The sequence below is a fragment of the Carya illinoinensis genome, chromosome 9, assembly GCF_018687715.1.
Source record: "Carya illinoinensis cultivar Pawnee chromosome 9, C.illinoinensisPawnee_v1, whole genome shotgun sequence".
In the NCBI taxonomy this organism is placed as follows: domain Eukaryota; kingdom Viridiplantae; phylum Streptophyta; class Magnoliopsida; order Fagales; family Juglandaceae; genus Carya; species Carya illinoinensis.
In genome coordinates this window covers 23303845-23328751 of record NC_056760.1, presented here as the reverse complement: position 1 = coordinate 23328751, position 24907 = coordinate 23303845, and the positions used below count along the sequence as shown (strand labels likewise).

The window sequence follows — 24907 nt, the reverse complement described above, 5'->3', positions numbered from 1 at the left end:
GTCCATATATGCTCGCTATTGATCATTGACTCATGATTTATGCCATTCTGAATTGCCCATGTAGGTTTATGATGAGATAAGCTTACCAAATGATGTTATGAGGCCATCACACTTGGAAGTTTGCAACAAAAGTAGGAATAGAATGATGTTAAGGGGAAAAAACTGGAAATTTTTGTTTGGAAGTTAGGCATAATGCAAGATTTTGTTTTCTCTTGCATTCTAAGACTAATTGTTAACTAGAACAATGTATTTCAGCTTTGTGAGCTATTTCAGTTTATTGGGTTATAGTGCATCATTTTTTTTTATTTTTCTATAGTTGATAAAACTGCTATATTTCTTTGAATGAAGCCTTCAAAGTATTCCAATATTATTGAACTATGAATGAAATGATAACAAGATGCATATTTCAAAAAAAAAAAAAAGCCTTCAAGTATATCTTGTACTATTCTAAAATATGTTTTTCGATATTGACAAATAAACACACATATTGTTGATAAAACAAAACCCAAGGACCAAAACAAAAGCCTTAAAAGAGCAACTTTAATACAAAAATGAACCATGTTACTTGTTAGAGTCTATAACATCAATCAAAAATGATAAAGATGCATTGATTTAATGCATTGACAAAGAACAACATGTGGGTAATCCTTAGAAGAGAGAGAGAGAGAGAGAGAGAAAAAAAACCAGGTAATCGGTTAATTTTTGAAAAAAATCGGATCGGCTAATCGGTTAATTTGGTCGGTTCAGAACTGCCTGCTTCGAAATCTTCTATGTTCGGGTCGGGCCGGAATCTTTTTTCCGGGTCAGGTCGGGTCATTTGTTCAATTCCAGTTTTGCAAGTAGAAATTGGTCCACCCCAATGTATATAGCCCATAACTACATTAATGTAAATTTTTCACTGGATTTAGATGAATGAATGTATTTGATTTATTATATTCAATGAAAAAGGTTTTTTCCTATAATGAAAGTAACGAAAGAATTTTTCTCTATGTTTCATATTTCTAAATTGGGTGTTGTCAAAATTATAAGTGTTATAAAGCAATAGAATAGAATTGGTCATAGGTTTATGTGTGAATGGTTCATGTAGGATCATTAAACTTGTGGTGATGCCAATGAAATTATGTAATTAATTGTTGTTAATTGATAACAATTAAATTACTTAAATTAAATGAAGTTTAAGGTATTAAGAAAAAGTTAATTGATTATTTCAGGCTAGGTAATAAATTGATTAAATATGTGAACATTACTAAATAGTTCATTATATTTCTTACTAAGTTTGAAAAATATGGTTATATATATATAACCAACATAACAGGCGAGATAACGAGAAAAAAAAAAGTCAAAAAATTAATAGCAGCACTTTTCAAAATAATTGTAGCGATTTTGAATTTTGCAATTATACTTTAACAACAATTTTTTAAAGATGAACTTCCTAAATTTGCAACAGTTTTTTCCTAATTATAGCGTTTTATTCAAATTTTCTAACATTTTTATTACGCTGCATCTTATTATTTATAATAATTTTTAAATAAATCACTACAATTAATTTTCTCTATTCCAACAATTTTGAGGAATTTACAGCGATCCAAAATACTGTAATTATACTTTAAAAACGATTTTATGTACGGTGTAATCCGTTTTTTAAGCGCTTTTAGCCTATTTTCAGCATTGATTTTTCAATAGGACCACACAAGTGTATTGACTACTTTTTGACTTGACTCTTCATTGGGTTTTTCCTCGTAAAGTAACTCATGCTGCTGCACCACTGGCTTGGTTGGAAGAACGATGTATTCACCTTCTAAACTGTTATTGACTCCATTATTGCTTCTCTCTCTCCTTTTCCAAATATGCGTTTCCCAAGATACCATTACGCCGGACGAGCCTCTTAAAGACGGTGACATCCTCGTCTCCAACCGAGAAACGTTTGCACTTGGATTTTTCAGCCGGCCTGCCAATTCCAGCCGTCGCTACGTCGGGATTTGGTATAACAAAGTTCCAGTACAAACGGTTGTTTGGGTCGCTAACAGAGACGATCCGCTCGATGGTTCCGCCGGTATCCTTTCCATCGACGGTCATGGAAACCTCGACCTCACCGAGACAAACCGAAGCATCCCTATCTGGTCTACTAACGCTTCTGTTGCCTCCGCGAACCATTCCATGGCACGGCTCTTGGACACCGGGAACCTCGTTTTGGTTCATCCAGAAACCCAGCGCCCTATATGGCAGAGCTTTGACTTTCCGACCGACACTTTGCTTCCGTTTATGAAATTGGGGCTCGATCGCCGGGCTGGGCTGAACAGGTCCCTGACATCTTGGAAGTCCAAGGATGACCCGGGAACCGGCTACTACACCTTAGCGATTGATCCATCCGGGTATCCGCAGCTGTTCTTATACAAGGGTGGGGCTCCTTTGTGGCGGGGCGGACCTTGGACCGGACAAAGATGGAGCGGCATACCCCAAATGAAACGGAATTTCATCTTCAACATCATTTACGTGGATAATCAAGATGAGATCACCATTGAAGACCGTCTCCTTGTACCTAACGTTTTCGCTATTGCGGTGGTGAAGGAACCTGGGGTCATTGAGCGATCTACTTGGCATGAGAACGGGTGGGTCGCGTATTCTTCCTTCCCGACAGAGAATTGCGATAACTACCAAAAATGCGGACCAAATAGTTACTGTGACCCGAACAACCCAGAAAAGTTCGAGTGCACGTGCTTGCCCGGGTTTGAACCCAAGTCAGCCCATGATTGGTTCCTGAGAGATGGGTCGGGCGGGTGCGTGAGGAATCAAGGAGTGTTCACGTGCAATAGCGGAGAAGGGTTCGTGAAGCTTGCACGTGTGAAGTTGCCGGATACCTCGATGGCACGTGTGGACATGAGTCTGTCGTTGAAAGAGTGCAAGCAAGAGTGCCTGAAGAATTGTAATTGTACGGCATACACCAATGCAATTGAGACAAAGGGAGGGATTGGGTGCCTTACATGGCACGGGAACTTGGTGGACACGAGAGTCTATTACAACGTAGGACAAGATTTATATCTACGTGTGGATGCAACTACACTAGGTACTCCAGTTTTATATTTAAAACACGTTCCATGTCCCATCTAAGTCGAAGATTTAGGTTCATGAATCGCGTATAAAGATTGAGTTTTCCGCTCTTTTTTTCTTTTTCTTAGCTCAATATGCAAAGAAGAATGGTCTTCTTCAGAATAGAGGAAAGCTGGCAATTCTTGTGGTTTCTGTTGCAGTAATGCTGCTTATTGTGGCTTCCATTGTGTATTGGTTCATAATGAGGAAGATAAAGGGTAAGTAAAACATGATTTTTAAAGTGGTTTCTTTGTTTCAAATATTTTTTTATTTTTAAGCATAGAAGTACTATACCTTCAAGAATTTTCCGTTTATTATTTTCCTCTGTTTGCTTCCTCTCTTTTAGGGTATTTCTTAAGTCAATTTCATTTTGTCAAGGAATTCATAATTGCTTAAAATTTTGCACTTTGAAAATTTCTAACTGCGTTTGACGACAGAGAAAAGACAAAACAAGTATATTTTTAGCGATACCTCCGCTGCAACAACCTTTGAAGAATCTTCAACTAGAAGGGAGCTCGATGGAAGTACAAGAAATTCAGATTTACAATTCTTTGACCTAAGTAAGATAGTTGCAGCCACGGATAACTTCTCTGTTTCTAACAAGCTAGGAGAAGGTGGTTTTGGATCAGTGTATAAGGTAATCTCCTTGAAAATGTCTTGAAAATTGCAAAAATTCAATTTATTGTGTGCAATGCATCAGTAATTCCATTATGAATGTTTAAGGTTGAAATTGATATCTGCTTCAGGGTTGCTTATACAATGGGAAGGAAATAGCAGTGAAAAGACTATCAAAGTACTCCGGACAAGGCGTAGAAGAGTTCAAGAATGAAGTTGCAATCATTGCTAAACTTCAACACAGGAACCTTGTGAGGATTCTTGGTTATTGCGTTCAGGGAGAAGAAAAGATGTTAATCTATGAGTACTTGCCAAACCGAAGTTTGGACACCTTCATTTTTGGTATGTCTTCTTTCCACATAAGCTTCTTCTTCTAATGTTCAGCACACCCACCAAGCAAATAATTTGAAGATCTGATCTCTTCATTCAGATGAAACAAAAAGGTCATTGTTAGATTGGGGCAAATGCTTTGAGATTATTTGTGGGATTGCTCGAGGGATCTTATATCTTCATCAAGACTCAAGATTAAGGATTATCCATAGAGATCTAAAAGCCAGTAATGTTCTACTTGACAATGCAATGCTTCCAAAAATTGCAGATTTTGGTATGGCTAGAATTGTTGGAGGGGAGTTAGGGGACCAAATTGAAGCCAACACAAATCGTGTAGTTGGAACATAGTAAGCATGCTACAAATTAAGATACATTTATAGCACAAACCCCCCCTTTTTTTTTGTTGAGCAAAACATTAAGCATATCATTTTTAGTTCTATGATAATTTCATTACGTTGTTATAGTGGTTACATGTCTCCGGAGTATGCAATGCGTGGACTATTTTCAGTGAAGTTAGATGTATACAGCTTTGGGGTTTTGCTACTGGAGATCATTACTGGAAAAAGGAACAGTACTTATTATCATCATGATGATCCCTCCTCAAACTTGATTGGGCATGTAAGTACAAGTGTATGCAAATAATTGGTCTTATATTAATATTTGAACCTAAACACACGAACATGTTGTTTAATTGTAGATTTGGGAGTTATGGAAAGAAGGCAAAGCCATGGAAATAGTTGATTCGTCATTGGGTGACATAACCCTTGATAATGAAGTTGCAAGATGCATTCAAATTGGGCTTTTGTGTGTGCAAGAATATGCAACAGATCGGCCAAACATGTCAACAGTTGTTGCAATGTTGGGTAATGACAAACCTCTTCCTTCTCCAAAACAACCTGCATTTTTTTTTATGGGTAGTAGCCATGGGAAAGACACATCAACTAGCGAAGCAGCCATTTCTATCAATGAAGTAACAATTTCTTTGGTTCACGATCGTTAAAGTCTAATTGATCTATTTGCCCGGTGCAATGTACTGATATGAAGTTAGTGTTAGTGAGGTTTGTTTTTCAATGTTGAAAATGTAAGCCAATAAAAAAGAAAGAGAGACAATCTCTTATCTTTAAAGGCCTGCATATCAATCTATATGTACTTAGAATTTCTTTTAGATCTCTAGAAAAAATTCAAATCAAAGTAAAATTGACAATCCTATAATTTTTGTTCCAATCAAACTCAATTTGGCCAACTTTCTATATATTTACATACAATATCAATGAGCCGAGTCTTGTGTTGCTCAACAGTAATATCAATTAATGTTAGGAACTTCGGTCAAGTCCCTAAACACTATGATCTCCTTGTTTCAAATCTCCTTAAGAGGATCGAAGTTACTATCTTTCTTGCTTGGCCTTGAACAATCCGTGGCAATGATGGGTCCCTAGGTTAATGGAGGTTTGGTGTTTAGTGATGGAATTGTAGTGAATGATGGTGTATAGGGTAATCTAAGATGATGAACTCAAGACTTGAGTAATGGGGCACGTTTGATGTGATCTCTTGGGGTTGGTGCCCGCAGCTCCTTTATGATCTCGACATCTCACATATTGATCTCATGATCTATATTGTGACAATTAGTCTGCACTCTACATTACTCAAAATCCAGTTTTTCACAAGAGCACCAAACATATTGAAATTGACTGCTACATTATTCGTGACAAACTTTGTTTTGGTCTCTTCACTACCGCTCATCTTCACTCTGCTAAGTAGATTGCCGACATCTTCACCAAAGCCTAGGGTTTTAATCTCTTTCATCACTTATCTTGCAAGTTGGGCATTACAGATCTTCATGCGGCAACTTAAGTGGGTGTATTACTGCACATCAGAATGGATCCCATGATTCTTGCAAATCCTATCAGTTTTGCCATTAGATAGTTACCAAATATTTGATTTAATCGTATAGCCATTTCTAATCTTATTTCCATCTATATCATCCCTCGTGTATAGCTATATATTTACATACAATATCAATTAGCAAGTAAGCAATTATTTAGTAAAATTACTTCTTAACACAAACCAAAATCTCTTCCAACTAAACTATAATTAATTACAACTTAACTGAACTAAGTTTTGTTATTAGAATATTGCTAATACAATAACTTTTAAATAGAAAGAAGACTGGAACACAAAACAATATCAACAAATAAGGTGGAAAAACAACGTGATATAAGAGATAATCCTTAAGTATGGAATGTAGAAGTAATCTTGCAATAAATTGTACTATTGCAAGTATTATACCTTTCAAACCTCTATATATACGTGTATGGGCATGGGTGTACGTGCATATGTGCGTGCATCTCCAATTTGTTACCCAGATAATTAACACAAGAGGGGGGTGAATTGAGTTGTATTAAAAAAAATAACAATTATAAATCAAATATACAATATAAAATATAAACAAAATACGAAATAGCAATAAATATAAAGAGTAAGGGTAAGAGAGAAGCAAACTCAGTATGTTAACGAGGTTCAGCCCCACTGCCTACGTCCTCGCCTCAACCTACCCCTTGAGGATTCCCAAATTCACTATTCAACCTCCTTCAGGTGGAGATAGAAACCTATTACACATTTGAACAACACTGCTACAAAGGATCCGTGTAGAACACCCTCTACACTTGCAATCACCTTACACGTGGTGATTCAACTATTCCCAATGTAGAACACTTTCTACACGCACAAGGGTTATATACACCCTTTTACTGATGCAAGAGCTGATAGTGGGTAGGTTATCAGAAAAAACTCCTCAATGAGTGAAATAAGAATAATACAGCGCAAATTATATCTCTCTCAAAATGAACAAGGATTAAGGCTCAATGCTTAGAGAAGAGAGAATGAAAACTTTAAATGAATGTTGTATGCTCTAGATGTTGTAAATGTGAAGCTCTCAAATTATCTATTTATAGGCATATGAGACTTCATATTCAAATTTAAAAAGATTTACATGTCAAAGACAATATCATTCACTTTTTCAAAAAAATTCAAATAAAATGTTATTCTTTTTCAATTGTCAAAGACAACATCATTCATTTTTATATGCAAAAAGGAGCACACTTTACTTTTCAAATTTTAAAAACAAAATCATCTACCTTTTGCATAAGTCAAAAAAAACATCAATCACTTTTGAAAATATTCAAATAAAACATGTACATGTGAAAGATGACAATCAATCATCTTTAATATTTTCAAAGTTCAACCCTTTAATCAAGGTATGCACATGTGAAAGATGACAATCAATCATCTTTCAAAATTTTCAAATTTAATTTTCAAAAATATTTATGCACATGTGGAAAATGTATTTTAATGCTTTATGATAAAATATTGATTTTGAGTCTTAATCCTAATTTCGAATTTTTAAGAGATTTACAACATTACTCTATGACTTTAATGTGAACTTGTTCCCTTCTTACTCATACTTGTTTTCTTGATGTGCTTGACTCCATTGTATAGATAACTTGAGTTTGAGCCTCCTTTATTCTTTGAATTCATTTGTTATCATCAAAATCCATGTGTAGATATATAATTACACAAACCTTGAAACCTTGGTTCCAACAATCTCTCCATTTTTGATGATGACAAATACTTGATAGAACCTGAAACCTGTATTAATACTTAAACTCCTTCTGAGAATGTGCGTTAGTTTTTCAAGTAAAAGCATGAATATAATTCCAAGCATATATAACAAGTTTAGCAATTCAAATAATGTTAATGTTCTAGTCTAACACTTCTCCCCCTTTTGGCATCATTAAAAAGGATCCGCAACAAGTAAATGGAATGAAGAAAATGGTGCGTTAGCAAAAACTGTAGATAGTTGAAAAAATGATCTGTCCGTGACCCGAAAAGTGTGGCTGGAGATTTGAAAAAAATCGCCTGATGTTGTTAACAAACGAGATTGAGGGCTCCAAGTTTCTAAAAAAATGTTATTTTCACTGATTGGTAAAAAAAATCAGATTGCTCTTTGACTTGGATGATAACTCGTCTTGTTCTTTATGCTATCTCTATAAAATCAGTCTTAAAGTTCATCCAATCCGCATCAAGTTTTCTTCTCATCTATATAACTCATCTGCATTCCTTCAACATTCTTGCTTTAAGCCTTCAATTCTTTTCTCAATGGCTCATTCTTCTAACATTTCTCTAAATCCATCCATGAGGTATTTTGCACCTCAACCTCCTATCCTTTCTGCAGCTGCCATTGGTGCCATGTTGCATCAAGAAAATAATAATTTGGCTAATAGGTCAGATTCCGATGCTATCTACGACTTGGTGAGTCTTGGGACTCGCTACTCTTCCTCTATTTGTGCTTTTTCTCAGCGGGTACAAGTCAGAAATCATGAAGTTGAAAAGCTTAAAGAACAAATTGTTGTACTTCAACGAATTGTTCAAGAGTCTCACACAAGGGAAGTAATCATTCGGCATAAGAATAAACAGTTGAAATCTTTATTAGATTCTTCATTCCGCTTGCCGGTTCCCATGGATAAGAATGACATGCTATTGTATGAAGAGAATGAGCGTCTCAAACATAAGGCTAAGAATCTCAAGTTTATGTAAAAGTATTTAAAAAATCTCTCTATATTTTTATTGACTCTGGTCTATCTTTTAAAAGATATTCATAGCAAGCATCATACCTATTTATCTTCTGATCATACATAATCTATCTTCTGGTAAAGGTTTTGTGAAAATATCTGCTAACTGATCGTGTGTGTTTGTGAACTCTAGTACTATATTACCTGTCTGCACATGATCTCGAAGAAAATGATATCTTATTTCAATATGCTTAGTTCTAGAATGTTGTATTGAGTTCTTTGAAAGATTTATAGCACTTATATTATCACATTTGATTGGAATGTGATTATACATGAGTTTAAAATTTTCGAGTTGTTGCTTCATGTAGAGAACTTGAGCACAACAACTACCCACAACAACATATTATGCCTCAGCAGTAGATAGTGCAACAGAATTTTATTTTTTACTAAACCAAGAAACTAGTGCATGACCTAAGAAATGACATGCTCCACTAGTGCTTTTTTGATCTATTTTACAGCCAGCATAATCTGCATCTGTGTAGTTGATTAGATCGAAAGATGTGTACTTAGGGTATCATAACCATAGGTTGATTGTACCACTAAGATATCTAAGAATGCGCTTAACTGTAATTAAATGTGATTCTTTTGGAGATGATTGAAAGTGTGCACATAAGCACACACTAAACATAATATCTGGTCTACTGGCTGTTAAATATAATAAGCTACCAATCATATCTCGATATATCTTCAAGTCAACTGGCTTACCAGATTCATCTTTATCAAGTTTAGTTGATGGGCTTATTGGTGTTCCAATTTCCTTAGCACCTTCCATCCCAAACTTCTTCAGTAATTCCTTAATATATTTTGATTTATTGATCAATGTCCCACTTTTTGCTTGCTTAATTTGCAATCCGAGAAAGAATGTAAGTTCTCCCATCATACTCATCTCAAATTCTTTCTGCATAGTCTTAGCAAAAACTTAACACATTTTCATTAGTAGCACCGAATATTATATCATCAACATAAATCTGAATTAAAAGAATATCATCATTTTCATATTTAATGAAAAGAGTTGTGTCGATTTTTCCTCTTGAAAAACCTTTTTCAATCAAGAAACCAATGAGTTTCTCGTACCAAGCTCTAGAAGCTTGTTTGAGTCCATACAGTGCTTTTGTGAGTTTGAAAACATGATTTGAGGAAATATGATTTTCAAAACCTTGAGGTTGCTCAACATATACCTCTTCATTTATAAAACCATTTAAGAAAGCACTTTTAACATCCATTTGAAACATTTTGAAATCTTTATAACAAGCATATGCAAGTAGCATTCGAATAGTTTCTAATCTTGCGACTGATGCATATGTCTCATCATAATCGATTCATTCTTCTTGATTAAAACCTTGAGCTACAAGTCGAGCCTTATTTCTAGTAATGATTCCGGACTCATCTTTCTTGTTTCTAAAAATCCATTTTGTTCCAATAATAGTATGATTTTTGGGTCTAGGAATAAGTGTCCAAATATCATTTCTTTCAAATTGATTCAACTCTTCTTGCATAAATTGAATCCAAGATTCATCAATATCTTTGAGTTCAATCTGAGATAAAAAAACAGTATGATTGCAAATATTTCTAAGAGATGATCGAGTACTTACACCTCGTGAAGGTTCTCTCAAAATTTGTTCCACTGGATGATCTTTCACAAATTTTCACTGTTTGGTTGCATCTTGTATTAAATTTTGATGATCTTTTTTTGATGGCTCCATGTTGAACTTCCTCTATTGTGTTCTCTTTGTTGGGATTGAGACTTTTCGTGTTATTTATACCTCATGTTTTTTCATCAATAGATTTCTTGGAGAGTGGAGAATTAGATTCATCAAATACTACATGCATAGATTCTTGTACAATCAAAGTCTTTTTATTGAATACTCTATAAGCTTTACTATTAGTAGAATACCTGAGAAAGATACATTCATAAGATTTTATATCAAACTTGCCTAAATTATTCCTGTCATTCAAAATAAAACATTTGCATCCAAATATATAAAAGTAACCAATGTTGGAATTTTTCTCATTCCAAAGCTCATAGGGGGTTTTATCTAACTTAGATCTTAGCATAACTCTATTTATAACATAACATGCAGTACTTACCACTTCGGCCCAAAAATAACTAGGCAAGTTGTTCTCATTGAGTATTGTTCTTGTCATCTCTTGAAGAGATCTATTTTTCCTATCTACTACCCCATTTTGTTGAGGAGTTCGAGGAGCAGAAAAATTATGCACAAAACCATTTTCATCACAAAATGTTTCAATATTTTTATTAACAAACTCTTTTCCCTATCACTTCGGATACTTGAAATAGTATAGCCCTTTTCATTTTGAATTCTCTTGCATAACTTGGTAAAGGCATTATGTGCCTCATCTTTATGAGCAAGAAAGATGACCCAAATATATCTAGAGAAATCATCAACAATAACAAATGCATAATATTTTCCTCCTAGACTTGCAACTCTATTTGGTCCAAAAAGATCCATGTATATCAGTTGCAATGGTCTAATAGTGGAAATATGTTTCTTGGTTTTAAAAGAAGTTTTTGTTTGTTTACCAAATTGGCATGCATCACAAATTTTGTCTTTAAGAAAATTTGTTTTTGGTAAACCTCTCAGAAGATTATTTTTTGAAAGTTTTGAAATAAGTTCCATGTTGGCATGACCTAATCTTCTATGCCATAGCCAACTAGTTTCATTTTGAGCTGAAAAACAAATAGCATCTTGTGAGGTAATTTCTTCAAAATCGATTGTATAAACATTGTTACTTCTAAAAGCAATAAAACAAATATTACAATCATGATCATTCAAAATAATGCACTTATCCATTTTGAAAGTAACTGTAAATCCTTTATCACATAATTGACTTATACTTAAAAGATTATGTTTTAGACCTTCAACAAGTAGAACATCTTCAATTATGAGAGAAGATTTATTACTAATTTTACATATTCTCACGATCTTCCCTTTCGAATTGTCTCCAAATGTCACGTGTCCTTCTTCTTTAGATTTAAGATCAAAGAACTTAATCTTGTCTCCCGTCATGTGTCTTGAACATCCACTATCTAAAAACCATTTGTTTTTGCTTGTGGATGACTTCATGCATATCTATAAAAACAATTAAAATGATTTTTTTTTGTACCCAAATTCTTTGGGTCCTTTATTTATTAGTATTAGAAGAAACAAGATTTTTAGGTACCCATATGGCTCTAATAGTCATTGTATGCTTTCTTCTAATAGGACAAGTATGATAATTATGACCATTTATATTACAGAAATTGTAAATAGCATGTGACATATATGAAGAATTTGAATGATTATAATAATATCTTTTTTTGGCAAAATTATTTTTATGAAAAGAATTTTGAATATTGGTCTTTGATGTAAAAGGATTATCAAAATTTTTTTTATAAAGTTTGTATTTTTGTTTTGGCATATATTCCAAACCTGCTTCGTCAAAAACACATCTTTGACTACCAAGAAGTTTTTCAAAATTTCTTTTTCCATTCGTAAAGTTTTCAACAATATTTTCTAAATCGGTTTTCTTCTTATTCAACTCAAGATTTTCATCTTTCAAAATGATACTTTCTTTTCTTAAAATATCAATTTCGTTTGTTAAAGAAGAATTTTTCTTTTTCAAAGCAGGATACTTGATACCCAATTTTTCAAATTTCTCATAAATCTCTTCTAAAACATTTTGCAATTCTTCATATGAAGGATCTTAAATATTATCAAGATTTTTTACCTCAATGTCATCTTTAGCCATAAGACAAAGATTTGCTGATTCTCCATTGCTTGTTTCACTATTTAAGCTACTTGAATCATCCTCCCATGTACCTTTTATTGCTTTCTTGCCATTGTTTCGATCTTTCTTTAGCAGAGGACAATCTGGCTTGATATGACCAGGCTTATTACATTTATAACAAATTAAAGTGTCTTTTTTACCTGAATCTTTCTTGGAAAACTTTTTGAAAGATTTCCTCGGAGGAGTTTTATTTTTCTTTAAGAACCTCTTAATTCTTCTTGTTATCATCGCAACTTCTTCATCTTTGTCTTCATTTTCCTCATTTTCATCACTTTCACTTTCATGAGGAACAGATTTAAGTGTTAAGCTCTTTTTTGACTTTCCTTCTTCTTCTCCTCTTTTTAATGTGTACTCATGGGTGATAAGTGACCCGATAAGTTCATTCACTTCAAGCTTCTTGAGGTCTCTAGCTTCAAGAATCGTTGTCACTTTTGATTCCCAGCGTTTTGGTAGAGAGTTGAGAATTTTTCTTACTATTTCCACCTTGGAATAAACTTTGCCAAGAGCTGTCAAGCTGTTTATGATGTTAGTAAAACGAGTGTGCATACTAGAAATTGATTCATCATCATTCATCTTAAACATTTCATATTCATGAGTAAGAATATAAATTTTTGATTCCTTGACTTGCGAAGTTCCTTCATAAGTAACTTCCAAGTTATCTCAAATTTCTTTTGCCGTAGCACAAGTCATTATTCTATTAAACTCATTTCCATTGAGAGCATTAAATAATAAATTCATAGCAGTTAAATTCAAAGTATAAAGTCTATTGTCTTCACGATCAAACTCTTCTTCTTTCTTTTTGACCTTTACTCCATCAACCACTTTTGTTGGAATATAAGGTCCATTTACAATGTATTTCCAAATTTATCGACCTTGAGCCTGAAAAAATATTCTCATTCTAACTTCCCAGAATGAGTAATTATCTCCACAAAATAGTGGAGGCCGACTGCTAGATTGACTTTCACCAAATGAAGCTGCAATGTTAGCCATAAGATCTTAACTCAAAAGATAGTTAATCTTATAATAAAGCTCTTAGCTCTGATACCAATTGTTGCCCAGATGACTAACACAAGAGGGGGGTGAATTGAGTTGTATTAAAAAAAATAACAATTATAAATTAAATATACAATATAAAATATAAACAAAATACAAAATAGCAATAAATATAAAGAGTGAGGGTAAGAGCGGAGCAAATTCAGTATGTTAACGAGGTTCAGCCCCACTGCCTACGTCCTCGCCTCAACCTACTCCTTGAGGATTCCCAAATTCACTATTCAATCTCTTTCAAGTGGAGATAGAAACCTATTACACCTTTGAACAACACCGCTACAAAGGATCCGTGTAGAACACCCTCTACACTTACAATCACCTTATACGTGGTGATTCAACTATTCCCTGTGTAGAACACTTTCTACACGTACAATGGTTATACACACCCTTTTACTGATACAAGAGTTGATAGTGGGTAGGTTATCAGAAAACACTTTTCAATGAGTGGAATAAGAACAATACAGAACAAACTATATCTCTCAAAATGAACAAGAATTAAGACTCAATGCTTAGAGAAGAGAGAATGAAAGATTTGAATGAATGTTGTATGCTCTTGGTATTGTGAATGTGAAGCTCTCAAATGATCTATTTATAGGCATATGAGACTTCATATTTAAATTTAAAAAGATTCACATGTCAAAGACAACATCATTCACTTTTTCAAAAAAATTCAAATAAAAGGTTCTTCTTTTTCAATTGTCAAAGACAACATCATTCATTTTTCAAAAACTTCAAACCTAATCTTTTACTTTTGGCATATGACAAAAGGAGCACACTTTACTTTTCAAAAAATTCAAACCTAATCTTTTACTTTTTGTATATGACAAAAGGAGCACACTTTACTTTTCAAATTTTTCAAACAAAATCATCTACCTTTTGCATAAGTCAAAAAAAGCATCAATTACTTTTAAAAATATTCAAATAAAACGTGCACATGTGAAAGATGATAATCAATCATCTTTAATATTTTCAAAGTTCAACCCTTTAATCAAGGTATGCACATGTGAAAGATGACAATCAATCATCTTTCAAAATTTTCAAATTTAATTTTCAAAAATATTTATGCACATATGGAAAATGTATTTTAATGCTTTATGATAAAATATTAATTTTGAGCCTTAATCCTAATTTCGAATTTTTAAGAGATTTACAACATTACTCTATGACTTTAATGTGAACTTGTTCCCTTCTTGCTCATGCTTGTTTTCTTGATGTGCTTGACTCCATTGTGTAGACAACTTGAGATTGAGACTCCTTTATTATTTGAATTCATTTGTTATTATCAAAATCCATGTGTAGATATATAATTACACAAACCTTGAAACCTTGGATTCAACAAGGACATTAGATAGATGTTATTGAATATTTTAGTTACTGTGTATATTAAAATAATTAGATTGATTAGTGAAATTATCAAAACACTTCATATTTTATACTAAATATATAGATATGATCTATTTCAATTGAAATAAAAATGACTTTTGTCCCATGGAAAAAGGCTTATTTCTTTCCTCATCACCTACAATTTATAAATACTAATAATCAAAACAGATATATATATATATATGTATATATATTTATATATATATATATATATATAATTTATATTGATAGTTAAATTTATGAAGCGTGAGATGTGATTTTGTGTATTTGATTTATATGAATTAGACAAAAAATACTTATATTGATAAGAAGTATTTTGAGGGTACTCCAACTCAAATATAATAATCTGGATGAAAGTATTGATATTTACTTAGAATAATGTTACTATGCCCCTCCATTTTGCCCCTTATTTTGATCATTCATGCATTGCTTCTTCTTTTTTTTTTAATTTTTTTCTTTTACTTAATGATTAAATAAGTGATTATTAGTGTATTGATATTTTTTTTTATATTTTTTTAAAAATACTTAAAATGTTAAAAAAAATATGAATAAGAAATATTAAAGAAAAAAAAATTTTGCAACACATCTAACGGCCACTTCTGAGCAACACCATAGCAGCACTCATTTACTTATTAAATTTACTCAGCACTGACTTTTTTTAGCCCATCTCCTCCGTTGGATTCGGTTACCACTAAATTAAATTCCTGGTGGATCACGCCTTCAATTGGGTCGTGCTTTTGGTGAATTAATACAACCAATCATATAAGTTTTAATACCAGAACAGATGCGAAGCCAATGGAATGAAATGAAAAAATAGCTCTCAAAACAAAGCATTCTGGTTGGATTAGGTAAAGGCAATGTCAAATTTTTGTCTTTTGTTTATTCCATTCAAAATATATTTTTATATTAGATTATCTATATACTCTTTATAATAATAAAATATTATTAATATAATATTTTTACCTAATTTATTTTATCATATTTTGCATTTCTACCTATCATATGTTAATTAACAATCATATAATAATTAAATTATTGCTTAAAGAATCATATTTTTAATAGCCATTTAATGCTAATAACTATAAATCTTTGATTAAACTTTTTTAAAATTTGATATAAATGTCTTAATTACCAACCAAACATAATAAGTTAGGAGAATAAAAGTGATGAAAAGGCTACCATGCAGCCATCCAATTATGAACATGAATATAGCTTTGCACTACAAGATAAAACTCCTTCAGTTAAGATCATAGGTAGTGGTGCACAAATAGAAATTGTTCAAACCTTCTGCCTCCCAATTGAATTCATTACATGCTGTCTGTTGCCTAGATGACTAACACAAGAGGTGAAGTGAATTGAGTTGTATTTAAAAAAATAACAATTATAAATCAAATGTACAATATAAAATATAAACAAAATACGAAACAACAATAAATATAAAGAGTAAGTTTATGAGAGAAGCAAACTCAGTATGTTAACGAGGTTCGGCCCCACTGCCTACGTCCTCGCCTCAAGCTACCCCTTGAGGATCCTCAAATTCACTATTCAACCTCCTTCAGATGGAGATATAAACCTATTACACCTTTGAACAACACCACTACAAAAGATCTATGTAGAATACCCTCTACACTTGGAATCACCTTACACGTGGTGATTCAACTATTCCCTATGTAGAATACTTTCTACACGTACAAGGGTTATACACACCTTTTTACTGATACAAGAGCTGATAGTGGGTAGATTATAAAAAAACACTCCTCATTGAGTGAAATAAGAACAATACAGCGCAAACTATATTTCTCTCAAAATGAACAAGGATTAAGACTCAATGCTTAGAGAAGAGAGAATGAAAACTTTGAATGAATGTTGTATGCTTTTGGTATTGTAAATGTGAAGCTTTCAAATGATCTATTTATAGGTATATAAGACTTCATATTCAAATTTAAAAAGATTCACACATCAAATATAACATCATTCACTTTTTCAAAAAATTCAAATAAAAGGTTCTTCTTTTTCAATTGTCAAAGACAACATCATTCATTTTTCAAATACTTCAAACCTAATTTTTTACTTTTGGCATATGACAAAATGAGCACACTTTACTTTTCAAAAAATTCAAACCTAATCTTTTACTTTTTGCATATGACAAAAGGAGCACACTTTACTTTTCAAAAAATTCAAACCTAATCTTTTTACTTTTTGCATATGACAAAAGGAGCACACTTTACTTTTCAAAATTTTCAAACAAAAACATCTATCTTTTGCATAAGCCAAAAAAAGTATCAATTACTTTTGAAAATATTCAAATAAAACATGCACATGTGAAAGATGACAATCAATCATCTTTAATATTTTCAAGATTCAAACCTTTAATCAAGGCATGCACATGTGAAAGATGACAATTAATCATCTTTCAAAATTTTCAAATTTAATTTTTAAAATATTCATGCACATGTGGAAAATGTATTTTAATGCTTTATGATAAAATATTAATTTTGAGCCTTAATTCTAATTTCGAATTTTTAAGAGATTTACAATATTACTCTATGACTTTAATGTAAACTTGTTCCCTTCTTGCTCATGCTTGTTTTCTTGATGTGCTTGACTCCATTGTGTAGACAACTTGAGCTTGAGACTCCTTTATTTTTTGAATTCATTTGTTATCATCAAAATCTATGTGTAGATATATAATTACACAAAACTTGAAATATTGGGTTCAACAATCTCCCCCTTTTTTATGATGACAAATACTTAATAAAACCTGAAGCCTGTATTAATACTTAAGCTCCCCCTGAGAATGTACGTTAGTTTTACAATAAAGTATAAATATAATTCCAAGCATATATAACAAGTTTAGCAATTCAAACAATGTTAATGTTCTAGTCTAACACTTCTCCCCATTTTGCCATTATTAAAAAGGATTCGCAGCAAGTAAATGGACTGAAGAAAACGGTACGTTAGTAGAAACAGTAGATAGTTAAAAAAAATGGCATTTAAATTACTCTCTAGCTTCAATTATTTTATTGTTAGATTTTAACTATTTTATTTTATTAATATTGAGTTGTAGTGCTTTTATTTGGATTTTATTTATTTTATTGTGCTCTTTATTTTAAATTATTTTATTATTTTATTTTATTAAGTCACTGGGTTTAAATTATTTCATTTTATTCGTTGTTTTAAAATTAGTTTTCGTTGGATCAGTTTCTTAACCTAAGATATGAGGATTGGATCTCACTTTCTTTTCCTCCATTTTTCTTTTTTCCTTTCTCTTTTCTTCTCTTTTTCTTTTCCCCTTTTTCTTTTTCTCCTTTCTTTCTTTTTCTTCTTTTCTTTCCCTTTTCCCCCCGAGCCCGTGCAACACCCTTTCTCTCTTCCCTCTTCCGTCTATTTCCTTGTCCCACTGTAGCGCCGCCGTCAGCAGGCCGTGCATCTCACCACCCGCACTGTTCGACTCCCCTCCGGCCGATGAACACCCCCACCAAATCTCAGCCTCAATCGAGCCACCGTTAGCCTCCGTGACCTCCTCCAAGCCACACGGTTTTTCCTCCATTATGTAGCCGGCTACCATTTCTTCAGCACTTCATCACCGACCTTTGGCTGACCTAACTCACCTATTTCTAACTCCGATTCATCGACAGAGCAACCCACACGAGCTGAACTCCGTTTTGGCCATTTTTTCACTTCTACCGTCGTTTTCTTTGCCACCACCCATGGCCAACCCCCACTTCTACTAGCTTCACTAGTACCTGTAAGCCATTCCCTATCAATTCCAAGTCTTAGTTTGTCCCCATTCAAAAGTGGGTATTTTGTGACCCACGAACACAGTGCATTTTGCACTGTTACGTTGCTTTTCCTCCACCTTTTGCAGCTCGTTGATCCTTCAAAAATTATTTTATAGCACTGTAAGTATTTTTGAAACTTCCTAACATCTTGGAAGTCCCAAGATGATTACGGAACTGGAAACTCATCGTACAAGATAGACAGGAATGGCTCCCCTCAATTGTTCTTGTACAAGGTTCTATGGTGGCATTCGATCTGGTCATTGGAATGGCGATGGATAGAGTGGAATCCCAACATTGGAGGATAATAGTCTCATCTATATTAGTTTTATGGACAATGAGAATGAAATTACAACTATTGGAAATGTCGTTTACCCAACACTGCTGTCAGCATTAGTGGTAAATGAGTCTAGTTCACACCAACGGTCTGTGTACTTGGGGGAGACCGAACATTGCTTATGCTTAGTGTGGAACCTTTTGACCAGTGTGACATTTACAGAAAGCGTGGTGCTTTTGGGAAATGCACTAGTACTATTGATAGGCCACGTCAATCAACAAGGCCATGTAAACCAAATTCCAAATATTTGGGATAAGCTGGGACGTGAACAATGTGAAGGACCGTTGCATGCATGCCGCATGCAACGAGAAAAGAAAGCCAAACGAGACCAGGTCTTGGCTGTTGGACGTTTACGTATGAATGGGTCTTCAGGAGTTACGCATTTTACATCATTTTTCTTTCCGTTAGTTTTATTTTGTTTTATGCTCTGGTTTACGCTCTGTTTATGTGTTTGAGTTCCAGTTGCTAAGCTACTAGTTTTTCTTCATTTTCGACATTATTGTATTTGGCCTTGCTTATTTAAGCAGCCCAAAAATTATCAATGCATAATCAGAAAAATTATTCAAACATTGTGGTTCATTTCTCACCCGAAGAGAAAGTTATTTACGTTAGCGTCTATCATAATTGTTGGGACCTATCATTGGCCTCAGAGTCAGGTTAAATTTTTTTTTTAATGGGAACCAATAAGGAGCGTATTGAGCATTTGGAAGCGGGACTTGGTGGAGTGCAAGAGGGGTTACACAAGATAGAGCTCGGCATGGCCGACTGGCTTCGTCATGTGGAAGAAACTCTCAACTGCCTCTCCGATGTCTTACTTGCAAACCAGGAGAATCTCATCCACGGAAACCATCACCTAGAAGGCAACGATGGAGGACGGTTGGTTGTATCATCCAAAACAGCAAAGCTTGAATTTCCTCAATTTTCAGGAGATGATCCGACAGAGTGGTTCAATCATGTGAACCAATTTTTTGAGTTCCAGAATACGCCCGAAGCCCAGAAAGTTTCTTTGGCCTCCTACCACTTGGAAGGAGAGGCCAACTAGTGGTGGCAGTGGATCTGTAGGACGTTCCAGGAAGATGGACGCGTGCTCTCGTGGACAAATTTTGAGGATGAACTCTGGGCTCTCTTCGGGCCTTCAGAGTGTGAAGATTTTGACGAAGCCCTTTCAACGGTCAGACAGACTGGTTCCTTGCGTGAATACAAGAGGGAATTTGAACGCTTGGGCAATCGAGTTAGAGGCTGGACACAAAAGGCTCTTGTGGGAACATTCATGGGTGTTTTACGAACGGACATTTCGGACAGGATTCGAATGTTTAAACCACAAACATTGAAAGATGCCATCAGATTTGCGCGCATGAGAGATGACCAACTAGCGAGACAATGGAGGTTCATACGACCTCCACCTCCAGTGCGAGCTCCCCTAACTCTTCCTCCAGTAAATCGAATGGCACCGGCAACACCTGCTAATTGAGTTGAATTATTGCGTATTTTATATCTAGAACCAATGTATTTTAATTATTTCATTGACATTTTTATTGGTTTTAGATGGAAAAATGGTGAAGAAGCATAAATCTGAATTGTGATTTAAATTGGTTAATATTATTGGTTTTATTTGCTCGAATGCACAATATATTTTTTTATATTCCAATTTTCTCATTTTTATTTTTCATCCTTAATTTAGGCTTTTAAGTTTATGTGTGTTATTTATTTTATTTGTTTTACTTTTAAATAAAGATCTTTTCAGTGAATTCCTACTCTTTCACACAGATAATTTACTTATCTAATTGCAGGGCATTGCCAATTGAGAAAAAAAAGTTGATATCGCATTTGGACACAAGCCATTGCACATGCACACAGACATCAATTATCTACCTTCCGCATCCTTTCAAAACAAGACAATTTGCAAATAGATACAATCAATTATGTGGGACTATGAAAAGAACAAAGAATTCAAATCAAACACATGAGTGGAAGGAACTATACGGATTTTGACTTGCCTTGACTTTTCAATGGGGCCTCACAAGTGTATTGACTACTTTAAATGTACTCGAGCACGTCTGCTGGCTTGGTTGGAAGAACGATGTCCTCACCTTCTAAAAAGTTATTGACTCCATTGTTGCTTCTCTCTCTCCTTTTCCAAATATGCGTTTCCCAAGATACCATAACGCTAGACGAGCCTCTTAAAGACGGTGACATCCTCGTCTCCAACCGAGAAACGTTTGCACTTGGATTTTTCAGCCGGCCTGCCAATTCCAGCCGTCGCTACGTCAGGATTTGGTATAACAAAGTTCCAGTACAAACGGTTGTTTGGGTCGCTAACAGAGTCGATCCGCTCGATGGCATCGCCGGTATCCTTTCCATCGACGGTCATGGAAACCTCGTCCTCACCGAGACAAACCGAAGCATCCCTATCTGGTCTACTAATGCTTCTGTTGTCTCCGCGAACCATTCCATGGCTCGGCTCTTGGACACCGGGAACCTCGTTTTGGTTCATCAAGAAACCCAGTGCCCTATTTGACTTTCAACCGACACTTGGCTTACGTTTATGAAACTCGGGCTCGATCGCCGGTCTGGGCTGAACAGGTTCCTGACATCTTGGAAGTCCAAGGATGACTCGGGAACCGACAACTGCACCTTAGCGATTGATCCAACTGGGTATCCGCAGATGTTCTTATACAAGGGTGGGGCTCCTTTGTGGCGGGCCGGATCTTTGGAGTGGCGTACCCGAAATGACATCGAATTTCTTCTTTAACATCTGCTACGTGGATAATCAAGATGAGATCACCATTGAAGACCGTCTCAATGTACCTAACGTTTCCACTATTCTGGTGGTGAAGGAACTTGGGGTCATTGAGCGGTCTACTTGGCATGAGAATGGGTGGGTCGAGTGGCTTTCCTACCCGAAAGAGACCCGAACAAAATGCGGACCAAATAGTTACTGTGACCCGAACAACCCAGAAACGTTTGAGTGCACGTGCTTGCCTGGGTTTGAACCCAAGTCAGCCAATGATTGTTTCTTGAGAGATGGGTCGGGCGGGTGCATGAGGAATCAAGGAGTGTTCGCGTGCAATAGCGGAGAAGGGTTCGTGAAGCTTGCACGTGTGAAGGTGCCGGAGACCTCGATGGCACCTGTGGACATGAGTCTATCGTTGAAAGAGTGCAAGCAAGAGTGCCTGAACAATTGTAATTGTACATCATACACCAATGCAATTGAGACAAAGGGAGGGATTGGGTGCCTTACATGGCACGAGAACTTGGTGGACATGAGAGTCTATTACAACGGAGGACAAGATTTATATCTACTCGTGGATGCTGCTCCATTAGGTACTCCAATTTTATTACTTCTTTTTTAACTTAAAACACGATCCATGTCCCATCTAAGTCTGAAGAAGATTTAGGTTCATGAATCGCGTATAAAGATTGAGTTTTCCACTCTTTTTTTATTTTTCTTAGCTCAATATGCAAAGAAGAATGGTCTTCTTCAAAATAAAGGAAAGCTGGCGATTCTTGTGATTTCTGTTGCAGTAATGCTACTTATTGTGGCTTTCTTTGTGTATTGGTTCATTATGAGGAAGATAAAGGGTAAGTAAAACATGATTTTTAAAGCGGTTTCTTCATTTCAAATATTTGTTTATTTTTAAGCCTATTGAACATAAAAGTACTGTACTTTCAAGAATTTTCCGTTTATTCTTTTCGTCCATTTGCCTCCTTTCTTTTAGTCTCTATCTTCAGTCAAATTTCATTTTGTGAAGAATTCATAATTGCTGAAAATGTTGCACTTTGAAAATTTCTAACTGCGTTTGACGATAGAGAAAAGGCAAAACAAGTGTACCTTTAGCATTTCCTCTGCTGCTGCAAGCTTTGAAGAATCTTCAACTACAAGGGAGCGCAATAGAAGTACGAGAAATTCAGATTTACAAATCTTTGACCTAAGAATGATAGTTGCAGCCACGAATAACTTCTCTGTTTCTAACAAGCTGGGAGAAGGTGGTTTTGGATCAGTGTACAAGGTAATCTCTTTGAAAATGTATTGAAAACTGCATAAATTCAATTCATAAGTGTGCGATGCATCAGTACTTGCATTCTAAATGTTTAAGGATGAAATTGGTATTTGCTTTCAAGGTTCCTTATACGATGGAAAGGAAATAGCAGTGAAAAGACTATCGAAGTACTCTGGACAAGGCATAGAAGAGTTCAAGAATGAAATTGCAATCATTGCTAAACTTCAACATAGGAACCTTGTGAGGATTATTGGTTATCGCATTCAAGGAGAAGAAAAGATGTTAATCTATGAGTACTTGCCAAACAGAAGTTTGGACACTTTCATATTTGGTATGTTTTTTTTTCACATAAGCTTCTTCTTCTATTGTTCAGAATACCTACCAAGCAAATAATCTAAAGATCTTATCTCTTCATTCAGATGAAACAAAAAGGTCATTGTTAGATTGGGGCAAATGCTTCGAGATTATTTGTGGGATTGCTCAGGGGATCTTATATCTTCATCAAGACTCAAGATTAAGGATTATCCACAGAGATCTAAAAGCCAGCAATATTCTGCTTGACAATGCAATGCATCCAAAAATTACAGATTTTGGTATGTCTGGAATCGTTGCAAGGGAGTCAGGGGACCAAATTGAAGCAAATACAAATCGGGTTGTTGGAACATGGTAAGTGTGTTACAAATCAAGGATGCATTAATAGTACAAACCAAATTGGTTTTTGAGCAAAACATTAAACATATATTTTTAGTTATGTGATAATTTCATTACGTTGTTGCAGTGGTTATATGTCTCCGGAGTATGCAATGCAAGGGGTATTTTCCGTGAAGTCAGATGTATACAGCTTTGGGGTTTTGCTGCTAGAGATCATTACTGGCAAAAGGAACAATACTTCTTATCATGATGATCCCCCCTCAAATTTGGTTGGACATGTGAGTACATGTGTATGCAAATAATTTGTCTTATATTATTTAGACCTAAACATTCGAACATGTTGTTTAATTGTAGGTTTGGGAGTCATGGAAGAAAGGCAAAGCCATGGAAATAGTTGATTCATCAATGGGTGACAAAACCCCCGATAATGAAGTTGCAAGATGCATTCAAATTGGACTTTTGTGCATGCAAGAATATGCAACAGATCGACCAAACATGTCAGCAGTTGTTGCAATGTTGGGTAATGACAAACCTCTTCCTTCTTCACAACAACCTGCGTTTGTTTTGACGGGTTGTAGCTATAAGAAAGAGATGTCAACTAGCGAAGGAGCCATTTCTGCCAATGAAGTAACAGTTTCTTTGCTTCACGGTCATTAAAGTCGAATTCTGTTCATTGCAATGTACTGATATGAAGTTAGTGTTAGATGTTATTGAATATTTTAGTTACTGTGTATATTAAAATAATTAGATTGATTAGTGAAATTATCAAAACACTTGGTATTTTATACTAAATGGATATTATCTATTTCAGTTGAAATAAAAATGACTTTTGTCCCATGGAAAAAGGGATATTTCTTTCCTTATCACCTACAATTTATAAATACTAATAATCAAAATAGATATATAAACACAGATCGATGAGAACAAAGCTGAAAGCCATAAAACTCAGCTTCCCAATGCAATAGGATCCCATGATGATGGTACAGCATGTTTAACATGATCACGCAATACCACTTATGATTTTTCTAGTTTAATGTTGTACAGTGTGATGAAGACACCATCAAAAGCAAGGCTTTTAGTAGTGTTGGTAGCATATGAATTCAAATGCAGTATTGAAGTAGCCCGATGGGATTTTACCAGAAAGAGAGAGTTCCTTGTTAAACTGCTCTGACAATTAGAAGCATAAAACAGTTTATTAAAGCATTTAGAGGTTAAAGTGACAAGTGGAATCAGAGGACAATAGAACAAGACCTAACG

The 24907-nt window shown here is 34.6% G+C and overlaps 1 protein-coding gene and 1 pseudogene across 3 annotated transcripts; both read left to right on the top strand.

The window, feature by feature from the left end:
* Positions 1–1730: 1730 nt before the first annotated feature.
* Positions 1731–5261, top strand: LOC122275732 (G-type lectin S-receptor-like serine/threonine-protein kinase RKS1). Of its 3 annotated transcripts, none has more exons than XM_043084937.1 (7): positions 1731–3064; positions 3177–3305; positions 3525–3724; positions 3834–4044; positions 4301–4379; positions 4497–4650; positions 4730–5261. In XM_043084937.1, the coding sequence occupies exons 1-7, from the start codon at positions 1786–1788 to the stop codon at positions 5030–5032; spliced, it is 2355 nt and encodes a 784-aa protein (XP_042940871.1). In that variant the 5' UTR covers positions 1731–1785; the 3' UTR covers positions 5033–5261. The 3 variants fall into 3 exon arrangements, with proteins under 3 accessions (XP_042940871.1, XP_042940870.1, XP_042940869.1); XM_043084935.1 differs by having other exon boundaries at positions 1736–3064; positions 4133–4379; XM_043084936.1 differs by lacking the exon at positions 3177–3305 and having other exon boundaries at positions 1734–3064; positions 4133–4379.
* Positions 5262–21046: 15785 nt separating this feature from the next.
* On the top strand, positions 21047–24473 carry LOC122275731 (annotated as a pseudogene).
* The last annotated feature ends 434 nt before the right edge of the window (positions 24474–24907 follow it).

What these genes read in the sequence shown, in the direction of transcription:
- LOC122275732 (XM_043084935.1), top strand. Translation starts at nt 1,786, where the DNA reads ATGTATTCACCTTCTAAACTGTTATTGACTCCATTATTGCTTCTCTCT. An exon ending in GTTTTGGATCAGTGTATAAG is followed by an intron (nt 3,725 to 3,833) that starts GTAATCTCCTTG and finishes TATCTGCTTCAG; the next exon opens with GGTTGCTTATACAATGGGAA. An exon ending in TTTGGACACCTTCATTTTTG is followed by an intron (nt 4,045 to 4,132) that starts GTATGTCTTCTT and finishes CTCTTCATTCAG; the next exon opens with ATGAAACAAAAAGGTCATTG.